Raw genomic sequence first — 11,383 nt, forward strand, 5'->3', positions numbered from 1 at the left:
TGTAGGGACGAGGGCTAAGCAAAGAAACAGTAATAAGATTATATATTTATTTTGATGAAAAAAAGTCTCTCAAATACTGAATAACTTAAAAAGTAAGAGTTTGCCATAAAACAAGTTATTAAAAGCTCCATTTCAGTTTCAACTTACACTTTAATAGGGTTAATAAACTATTAAAATTTAAAGCTAGAATTTTATTGCTTTTCACAATAATTGCTCAAATACAGACTTTAGCTGCAGCTAAGATGGCGCTGTTTTTTCTCCCATCGTTCTCTTGAATGTCTGTGTAAACAAATCATTATTTATTTAGTTTATAATTTGCTTCGATTTCATCCCAGGAAGTCAAGGTAGCATTTACTTCAGAATATCACTTCCTTCAGTGTCCATAACCTCCTCCTTTACCATGACCACCACCGTATTTGGGGGCATGATTATACTCCCAGTAATGTTCACCATATCCACCCTTCTTGTCTCCCCATCGAACTTTTGTGCGGAAAGTATGGCCTTTTCCCTGTTCTGATCGTTCTTGGAAATGGTAAGGATTTCCTTTCCGGTAGCCAAATTCGTACTCCTTATATCCAGGAACCCTAGCATACCTGAAAAAAAAAAAACAAAATGAGAGGATATATTTTAAAATAACGTTTATTGGTCTGTCAGTGACGATTTTGTTTTCGGTGAAACAACAAATTAGGGTTAAAGTTAGCGAGCAGTGATTTTGAGTTATGCCAGATATTTTCTTCTTTATAATGAATATTGATTAAGGATTTGAAGTCATAAACTGTAAACGCCATGAAACATTTTTAGGCCTAGCATTAGATTATATTTAGGCTTGGTTGTCGTTTGTAGATGTTTCATGTTGCTAAAGGAACCATCAGAATGTTTCAAGAAAATTGCTAACAGTTCAAGTACGTCCCGTAGAAATGTAGACTAGTTTAATTTCTCCTTCCTACAATACTCCCATTATCATGTGATTCTTTTATATCCTTAATGAGGAATTTTATCCTTTATTTGATACCATAAAAAGCACCAAAATGTATGCTGGTAACTGAATAAGCTTAGGCTTAGATAGTACATTGTAGAATGAAACTTTTTTTTCAGATGAATCGTTCGTAAATACAACACGATTTATTAGTATTATTTTTAATATGATCTAGTAAACTTGTCTGTTAACTTTAGAATATAATGCATATATATATATATATATCAATAAAAAAAATGTAAGGGTGAGAATTGACCGAGCACAAAATGAAATTTATGTGTATTTGTAAGAGTGGAAAACGTTTAATGAAATATAGTTTTCAGTCGATTTAAAGGAAGTGCATGATAAAAGGTGGAAGCGTTGAAGAAAATATAGTAGTTTCTACCGTTTGAAAAATTAAGTATTAAAGATAAAGATACACATTTTAAATGCTTCAGAAGGAACTGCTTGTTTAAAAAGAGACCTTTAAGGAAAGGCGAGATATTTAGTCGTTTGAAAATACAAAAGGATTTACATTTTTAAGAATGAGAAAAATTGAGGTTAGGTACAATTCTCATGTGACTATAAAGACAATGGTTGCTGAATTGGTGACTAAACTGCCAGGTAATCTGGTGACTAAGGAAAGCGACTTTAAATCCAAGCGCCAATGTTGATTCCGTTTACGGGCAATAAATTACCAAAAATATATCTTACCGTATTTGTAACTATGGTTTGTGCTCTCAGTCGAACTGATGTTACTTCGAAATTCATTTATTTTACTTGATGTGAGAACCATTGAGCTTGTAAATATAAAATAATTCTGTAATAATTTAAATAGGTAAAATGTAAGACAGTAACTTCAGTCATTTAAAACCTAACAATCGGTAAAATAGCGCAAATGTAAGCAAGAAAGCAGAAATTGTAGCAACAAGTTTACCCGTATTTACTACATGAACTTTAGAAACATAACTAGGCTTAGCAGCTGAATAGGCGAGGAGATATACAAAAGTACCGTCACGGAAATAAACAGATTACACTATGTAACAAAATTTTTCTTTTTCTTGTTCCTGGGCAGAAAGTGTAATTTCCCAGTTGCTTATGCCTAAAGTGAGTGGAAAAGACCTATTTTTCTCTTCAAACTTTGAAGAGAAACTTGGGAGCGTATAACGAAATGGGAGACCAAATTTGGGGGCTGATACGTGAAAGTGATTTACATTACAGTCGCAAATCTCGAAAAACTAGTCACTTCTAAATATTTTTGTATAACATTAGTATAAATACATGTAAATCTTGATTCATACGTTTGTTTTATTCAGACCTTATGTAAATGAAAATGTGCAAATTTGCCCGTTTTTACATAGAAAATAGGTTAATTTCTAAATTTCATTATCCAGGTCACAAAAACAAAGTTTGAAGGGAATAATGGCCATTTTCTGCACTTTTACAACATAAGCAATTAAGAAATAACACATACTATCCAGGAACAAAATTTGTGTTACATGGAAGAAATAACACATACTATCCAGGAACAAAATTTGTGTTACATAATGTAATAATAAGGATTTTTGAGGTTCAGGCTGTAATCAGAAATATTTGCGTTTATTAGTTTGGATGTTAGATAGTCTTATGTGTGTCATTATAGTCCTAGCGGTGGCAGTGAAAAACAATATCAAGTCACATTAAAATGTATTTCATAAAACTACAACAACAGTGGTTTTCACAAGGTAATTAAACAGATCGCGTATAATCATGTGTGATAGTATAGATTTGGAGAAGTAATGTAATTCTTATCTTTACTTGTTTCACAAACCATCAGTGTAGGAAGTGACGTAAAATAACAGGTTTTAAAGCGTTTTTAACTGTCTTTTATTTTTATATAAAAAATGGAGCAACAGTGTACCAAAATAATGTCAAAATAGACTTATCTATCACTGGCGTTCTTCGTACAGCTCAACCTGAAGAACAAACTTGTAAAGATCCAGAAATTCAGTTATGCATGAGTAGAGAAATAATGTCGAGCCTGTTTTGTTTTAAAGATGACGTAGTGGTTTAAACGTTCGTTTTTCTTATGTGTTGATGATAAAACCAAATCGTGTTAAAAAACGACACTTTAATAAAGTCCAACAGAAACATGTAGGCAATGCCTGACTGAACGCTTGGTGTGTAATGAATATAGCAAAAACATTAAGGTTTTAATATAGAAAATGTTTCTGCGTTCAGTCTTTGCACAGCTGCACTGCACTGCACTCGGGCTGTTACAGTTGTTGTTCAGCAACCGAAGACGTGGTTTTATCTCGAAGTTAGGTTTAAAGGGGCGTAAATCCCGCCGTGAAAATTACAGTACACTAAATACTATATATGTAAAAACGGCTCGTTTGGGTTGAGAAAATATTTTACGTAGAGGAGCGAACAATGTTTTGATCTTCTTCGGTCATCGTCAGGTTCACAAAGAAAGAAAGAGGTAACTGACCGGAAGCTGACCACATGTTTAAAAGGGGTTGTGTAACTGAGTTTCGGAATGTAGAGGTCATTGTTAGATGTTTGAATATATAATTTTATATTATTTATTATTTTATTTTAATATAGGTATAAAGGTGTTCCTTTGTATTGGTTTACTTTGGGCTTGAGTTGTTGTATAAGTAAGGCTTCTTAAATTTTGCGTCTGTTTATGTTTGTTTCTTTATTTACTATTTGAGTGTTTTCTATGGTTATGTTGTGTTTATTTGATTGGCAGTATTCGAAAACGTGTGAAGATGACTTTTTTATGTTCTTTGAATCTGGTTTCCACTTATCTACATGTTTCTCCAATATGGAAGTCGTGGCAGTTATCACATTGTATTTTGTAAATAATGTTGGTGTGGTGTTTGTCAGTTTAGTTTTACATAGTATAGACCTAAGTTTTGTGCCTGGTTTTGAACAAATTTGGTATTAACCGGAATGCCATATTTTGTTACTAGTTTTACCAAATGTTGGTTATTTTTCTGCTGATGTCGGGAATATATGGTATACAGCAGTATATGGTTTCGTGATTTTTTGATTCGTGAGATATATTTGCTTTTGTTGGTTGATTTTGCTTTCTGTCTAGGTGTGTGCGTATAATGTTTTCTACGGTTTGTGGAGGAAACTTATTGATGTTGATGAAGTATTGTTTTATTTTGTCTAATTCATCGTTAATTTTATTTTGTGAGCATAGTTTTATGGCTTTGTTTATTTGGTTTCTTAGTATTTTGAGTTTTTGTTTTGTTTTGTTACACCCTTTCAAACATGTGGTCAGCTTCCGGTTAGTTACCTCTTTCTTTCTTTGTGAACTTGACGATGACCGAAGAAGGTCGAAACATTGTTCGCTCCTCTACCTAAAATATTTTCTCAACCCAAATGAGCCGTTTTTACATATCTATTTCTCTACAAGTGGGTTTTCTCGACATCACTGATTTGTACACTAAATTATTAAGTGTTGTAACTTCACCAACTGACAACGCCTTGTTACGTAGTATTTTTTCTTTGTTTTAAGATTGATTGCGCATAAACGTCTGCATTACTTTGGGTAACTAGTATTTATAAAGCATTGAAATACAACTCGCGAAAATGTGATTCCAGCACCGTAACTCGACGTATATGAAAGGTGAAATCCGACAATACCAAGAAAAGTAAGTCTTCATCAGGTCAGTAGGTCCGTAACCTTGAATGTATAGGAGCCAATCACACGGTTACTTTTTTATACGTCTTGCGCGGGTTTTCTTGAACCACAAATCATAATCATTCAACATTCGATCCTAACTGGACAATACTGCCAGTAATGAATTTAATCCAAATATCTCATAGTTTTCAAACATTTTGATCTACGTAATAGATCACTCTGTATTAAACATACTGAAAGTGTCTTTGATCTACTAATAATAATTCTATTAATGACAAGACTGGTAACAGAATTTGTTGTTTTGGCGCAAAGCTACACAGTAGTCTATCTCTACCTATCATTGGAATGGAATCCTCGATTTTACCACAGTAATTCTGTAAATTTACCACTAACTGATGACGAGACAGTGACATCTAAAAGTTAAGCTATGATGAAGACTGAAGACGGTAACAAGTTAAAGTTAAGAAGTGGCTGTGGGGCTTCTCCTAGGTAATTTGCCGCTGATACGAAAAATCTCTAATCGACTGGAATTCGAACATGGTCAGAATATATCTCACTCAATGAACTTTTGTTGTTGTTTTTCTCTAGTTCCGATAATTATTTAGGGACAAAACATTAATTCCTAAAATGTTGAACGAACGTTGTAACCTTTGTTAACGCGAAAAAAATTGTAATATTTACAGACAATTAGAGACAAATCTTTATATTTTGTTTCAGAGATTTGTTATTTTGTACTCAAATATTTACTTACTGAAAATAACCTCCGTTCCCTCCACCACCACCATAACCAGTAGCTGATGATTTTAGATCTTCGGCATGAAGACCAGTGTTCTGATAGTTTTCGTCGTCTGCTTCTTTGACTCCTGTTACCATGACAACCACAACGGCAAGAATGAGAAGCTATACAAAACAAGACGTGCAAATACATTTCGTTGTTGTTTAACAAATAAAAAGAGAAATGAAGTAAAAATTTTGGCTTCTTACGAAACTTAGTTTCGGGTTGTATATTTATTTCTCAGAGTACTGTATTAATTACATATAATTTAATACAGGATCAGAGCTTTAAAGTTTATTATCATTGTAATTAAACGTTTTGTATTTTCAATTTTGTTGGTGTTTATTGTCATTTTGAATTAACGTTTCCTAGGATTTAGATGTGTACAAAAAAGTGGATAAGTTTGTTGGATTTATAATATTAGATGACTCTGAGTTTTGGCCAAGCGTGTTAAGGCGTGCAACTCGTAATCTGAGGGTCGCGGGTTCGCATCCCAATCGCGCCAAATGCTCGCCCTTTCAGCCGTGGGGGCGTTATAATGTGACGGTCAATCCCACTATTCGTTGGTAAAAGAGTAGCCCAAGAGTTGGCGGTGGGTGGTGATTACTAGCTACCTTCTCTCTAGTCTTACACTGCTAAATTAGGGATTGCTATCACAGATAGCCCTCGAGTAGCTTTGTGCGAAATTCAAAAAACAAACAAGACCAAGGAACCATTTTAAAACACCAACACGAAAGGTCAGTGCCTTCTTCAATGACAAAAAAAAAAGATATATTTAAATTCATATTTCTTGTGTGATCGAATTTTGATTTAATGATTTTATGTCACGGATAGAGCGGTATTCTCGTAAATGAACCAAATCGACACGAAGTCGATAAACTTGTTTTATCAAAACAAAAGTTCCACCGTTATTGTTATAACTGGAACGTATATACATAGAATTATTTATACTGAATTTTACACGATTCGACTAAACGGTGCACAAGTTTATACAATTATTTTATATAAACGTTCAGAAACACTTGAAGTATTTTTACAGGAATAAAATAACGGACTGATATTACATCATGGAATATTCATTGTTATTGTCTTTTCTGAATTACATTTAAAGTAGCAGTACATCTGTATAAAGATATTATCAAACCATTTTTGGAGTATGTATATTTCGCTAATAGTTAGGTTAGTCTTGTAAACTAATCTACCTACAGTAATCTCCTCCCGTGTTCACGAGGTGGCAGTAAACTCGAAATCTTATTAAAATTAAAGGTTTAATTCCTATCTTGAACAGAGTACAAATACACCATTGTGAAACTTTACGTTAAGACAAACAGTTGTCGGTAATTATATGAAAAGAGTGGTATAGATGAGAATGGATGTTATATTATTACGTGGAATTGTTTCAAGTGCAGTATCTGTAAACTGAGTATAATTATGTACATCACGATATACATCCAGCTGTTTATGAGTAACAGAACCACCTGCACGAGCAGCTGAGAACTTGGTTCATGACAAGGAATATGAACCAAATAATTATATAATATCTCATTTTTACAATGAAGAGAATCTAGAATGTTTGTTTGTTTATTTGAATTTCGCGCAAAGCTATATGAGAGCTATCTGCACTAGCCGTCTCTAATTTTGCAGTGCAAGACTAGAGGGAAGGCAGCTAGTCATCACCACCCATCGCCAATTCTTGGGCTATTCTTTTACCAACGAATAGTGGGATTGATCGTCACATTATAACGCCCCCACGGATTACGATACGAGTGCCTTATCTACCTGGCCATGCCCGGCCGGATCGAGAATGAAATCGAACTGGAAAAGCGAAGGTGTCTTAAACTCTCTTTATATTAAAGTGTGATAAGAGAAGGATGGATGTAAATAGATATTTATCAAAGCATTATCACTTAGCCCTCCAGCTTCAAATATCACATCAGAATGTGTTTCCTAAATGTGTATTCAAATCTCTTCACAAAAAAAGGCTTACCTGAAATGTCGGCTCCATGACTTTAGGAAGGACGAGGCAACAACCGTTGATAGCTTTATATACGAACTATTTTTATGGTCAATCTTAGAACTTAGAAACATAATGATATCCCTGTTAGTCGTTTAGCATCTGGGTCATCCTGAAATCTACTGGCACGGTCATCTAGAGAAGAGTGGTACCATTGCGCACCCAGGCGGAAAACGAAGAAAGCTAGTGGTCCGTGCTTTTTCAAGACTGGAACGTACGCACTGTCACAAGGAAAAAAAAACAGTAGCGGAAATAAGAGTAAATATTTTAAATCATTTGATTTAAAATGAACGAATAAGAGACCTCGCTGGCCTTCGGAATGGCGCCGTATAAAGCGACGGTCTCTCAGATTGTTTGGACGTAAAACTCCAATGTCATGCAGATTTCTGTTGAGGATTTAAGTATCGTGGTACGAGAGTTCTGCTAAATCAGTCAAAAAATGATTTTGTTATTGTTGTTTGTTGTTAAACGCTGAACTACACGATGGCCTATTTGTGCTTTAACCACCGCGAGTATTAAACTTGCAATTTCTGCATATAATTTAATCTCTCAATTTCATTGTTTGGTTAAATTTTCAGTTCTAATCTACTGCGTAGTTAAAGTAAAAAAAAAAAAATTAAACATAGATATCTGACTTTGAAAATCTTCGTTAAAGAACATACTATAAACCACTGACTTTTCAATAGTCTGTTGTTTGTTTTTTGTTTGGAACAAAGTTACACATAATTGCTTATCTACCCTGTGTTCGTCGCAGGGATCGAGCCGTGACTTCTGCTATAATTAAAATATTTTCATAATTTTGCCGAATCTCTAGTTTTAGCTTGTTTTATATTACGTATGTTATTCATACCAGTTACATCACTAAGCATGTACTAAGTTGTATAAAACTTTTTTTTTTTGGACACGTAGGCCCGACATGACTTTGTGATTAGGGATCTAGACTTATAATTTGTCTGATGTGACTCATTTTTCAGGGCTCTTGACTCATAATATGTTTTAAGTTACCTGGTGGTTAGGGCTATCGATTTGTAATCTGTTAATCTGTGACGTGGGATCAAATTTCGCAAAGAACATATTTGCGTCTTTTAGCTACGGGAGGTTACATTGTGTCGACCTGCACCACAATTCGTTGGTCAGAGAGTAAGTAGCCCGAGAGGTGGTGGTCGGTGATGTCAACCGGTTGCTTTCTCTATCTGATCACAGTTAAAATTTAGGGACAACGCTTAGTAGCTTTATCACGAACAAGCCAAAGAAGGAAAGATACGACATGTGTATCAATTGTCTGTTGGTTTCTAATGGTTGTTTACGTTTCTTTGAACAAACCCAGTGATCGTAACCATTTGAACTTTTATCATCTGAACAAACAGGTATTAATCAGTGATGTCGAGAAAACCCACTTGTAGAGAAATATATATGTAAAAACGGCTCGTTTGGGTTGAGAAAATATTTTACATAGAGGAGCGAACAACGTTTCGTTCTTCTACGTAAAATACTTTCTCAACCCAAACGAGCCGTTTTTGCATATATAAACAGGCATTAATGTTCAGCTAAGTCTTTCAGGATTTTATATTTAATAACTTAAGTGCAACAAATCTGATTACCTATGGAAAAGTCGCTTACGTTACAATAAAACTCATCTATGGAGAAGTCGCTTGCATTACAATAAAACTCATCTATGGAGAAGTCGCTTACGTCACAATAAAACTCATCTATAGATAAGTCGCTTACATTACAATAAAACTCATCTATGCGGAAGCCGCTTACGTTACAATAAACGTATCAATGGAGAAGTCGCTTACGTTACATTAAAACTCACTTCTGCAAGAACGCATGTTCACGTTTATGAATGAAAGTTGTTTTAATCCTATATTTTCTTCTAATATATTTTGTGCACTCGTCTATTTCAAGTTATTGTAGGAACGTAATCAAAATAATTTTAGTTATAGAAAAAAAAAACATTATAACAACACGAAAACTATAATGACAAAAATACATGGTTGAATACGTGTGATTTGTAATTTCTCGAATAAAATTTTAAGCCGAATCACTTGGCGTATTTAAAACGTTCAACCGTGACGCGAACACGTGTCGCTGTCTTTCTAACACACGAGACGTGCGTGATATCATTAATGCTCATGGTTGTTGAAGAAAAGGCGGTTGTTTCTAAGGTGTGTTAATGCTCATTTCAGGCACAGAGAAGAAACAAATTACACGAAACAGTGCGTTGTTTCTAAGGTGTGTTACACTTCTAAGGTGAAAACAATAGAATTTTTTAATGATATTGTTACACTAACTGCCATGGTGAAAACAATAGAATGAAAACAATAGAATGTTTTAATGCATTCTCGCACTTTACGAGGTTTAGAATATTTTTTCTTCTTAAACGTTAAAATCAGGGGTTCAATTCAGGGTTTGTTTTCCGGAAGAGAAAGATATATTTATAATCAAAGAAAGCCAGAAGAATTAAAGAAAGAGAGAAGGAAACCTGAGTTCAGGTTACGTAACTGTTATGATTAATTTGACTAGTGAGGTAGAAATAAAGAAAACGACCACGTATTTGTTAAAACATGTATAAAATTTACCACTTGTCATTCTCCGTGTCTGTTATCTGACTTTAAAGGTTTTGAAGATGAGGCCAGATACAGTAATTATTTCCTTTGTCCACGTATCGTATATTATTACTGCGAAGGTGAAAGGAGCTCGTCTGTAGCGATGTTCTATTATTATTATTTTTTATTGTAAAGCGCTAAGTTTTAAAGCAAAGAAAGCGGTTCGTGAAAGCAAATGAATTAGTGTAATTCAGCGATAAACGTTCGTGTAGTTATTGTGGGCCCCCCGCTAGTACAGCGGTAAGTCTACGGATTTACAACGCTAAAATCAGGGGTTCGATTCCCCTTGGTGGGCTCAGCAGATAGCCCAATGTGGCTTTGCTATAAGAAAATGCAACGACAAATATCAACTCAAAATTAACATAATTTATTCATGTAGTATAATTAATAATCAAAACTAATATATTTTTTCAGTGATATATATATATCCCCTTTTATTTGCGTATTCCCCGATGATGCTTTGCTATAAGAAAATACACAAACACACATTCATTGTGGAGTATTAACGACATTCCCTGGTTACTTTTCTGAGTACAAGTTGTTTTTTTTTTTTGTAGTTAAGCACAAACATACACAATGGGCTATTCGTGCTCTGCCCACCACGGATATTGATTGTTTGTTTGTTTGTTTGTTTGTTTTGGAATTTCGCATAAAGTTACTCGAGGGCTATCTGTGCTAGCCGTCCCTAATTTTGCAGTGTAAGACTAGAGGGAAGGCAGCTAGTCATTACCACCCACCGCCGACTCTTGGGCTACTATTTTACCAATGAATAGTGGGAATGACCGTCACATTATAACGCCCCCACGGCTGGGAGGGCGAGCATGTTTGGCGCGACGCGGATGCGAACCCGCGACCCTCAGATTACGAGTTGCACGCCTTAACGCGCTTGGCCATGCCGGGCCCACGGATATTGAAACACGGATTCTAGCGTTCTAGGTCCGCAGAGATACCGCTCTGCCACTGGGGACTTTGAGTACAAACCTGAACAATGAGCTATACGTAACCTGTCAATACTAATAATCGAACCACGGATTTTGCGTTGTAAGTCCATAAATTTATCGCTGACTCACGGGGGACATAAAATCGTGAGTAACGGGTTAAAATATAGAGTAGAAAAATTCAGAAATTTTCATAAACAGGAATAAACTTCTAGATGGCACCCTGTTCTGCGAATAATTTAGGCCATTGTTCGAACCTAACGCTTTATTGTTCTGGGATAAATACTGTAACGAAGTGGATGAAGTTATTGTTTTAAACAGTGTAGGTGTTCATTTTCACATCCATGTATTGGGTTTCAAACTGACTTAATTCTATGTTGATGCACAAAATTGTGGGAAGAAACAGCTAAGAATCGTTAGAACAACACTGTTATAAAAGTTGTAGTTTAGATTTT

The 11,383-nt window shown here is 34.9% G+C and overlaps 1 protein-coding gene across 1 annotated transcript; it reads right to left on the bottom strand.

Annotated features, from left to right (window-relative positions):
- Positions 1–373: 373 nt before the first annotated feature.
- Positions 374–7,596, bottom strand: LOC143250282 (uncharacterized). The gene is made up of 3 exons (XM_076500745.1): positions 7,355–7,596; positions 5,344–5,492; positions 374–593 (listed from the first exon to the last, which is right to left on the bottom strand). Exons 1-3 carry the CDS (start codon positions 7,370–7,372, stop codon positions 374–376), a joined length of 387 nt encoding a protein of 128 aa, XP_076356860.1. The 5' UTR covers positions 7,373–7,596.
- Positions 7,597–11,383: the final 3,787 nt, after the last annotated feature.

The sequence above is a fragment of the Tachypleus tridentatus genome, chromosome 5 (assembly GCF_004210375.1).
Source record: "Tachypleus tridentatus isolate NWPU-2018 chromosome 5, ASM421037v1, whole genome shotgun sequence".
Taxonomy (NCBI): domain Eukaryota; kingdom Metazoa; phylum Arthropoda; class Merostomata; order Xiphosura; family Limulidae; genus Tachypleus; species Tachypleus tridentatus.

Bases quoted from the DNA above. Each gene is read 5' to 3' on its own strand.
- LOC143250282 (XM_076500745.1), bottom strand. The intron at 594-5,343 runs GTAAGTAAATAT...TTTTTTTTTCAG, and splicing joins GGGAACGGAGGTTATTTTCA to GTATGCTAGGGTTCCTGGAT.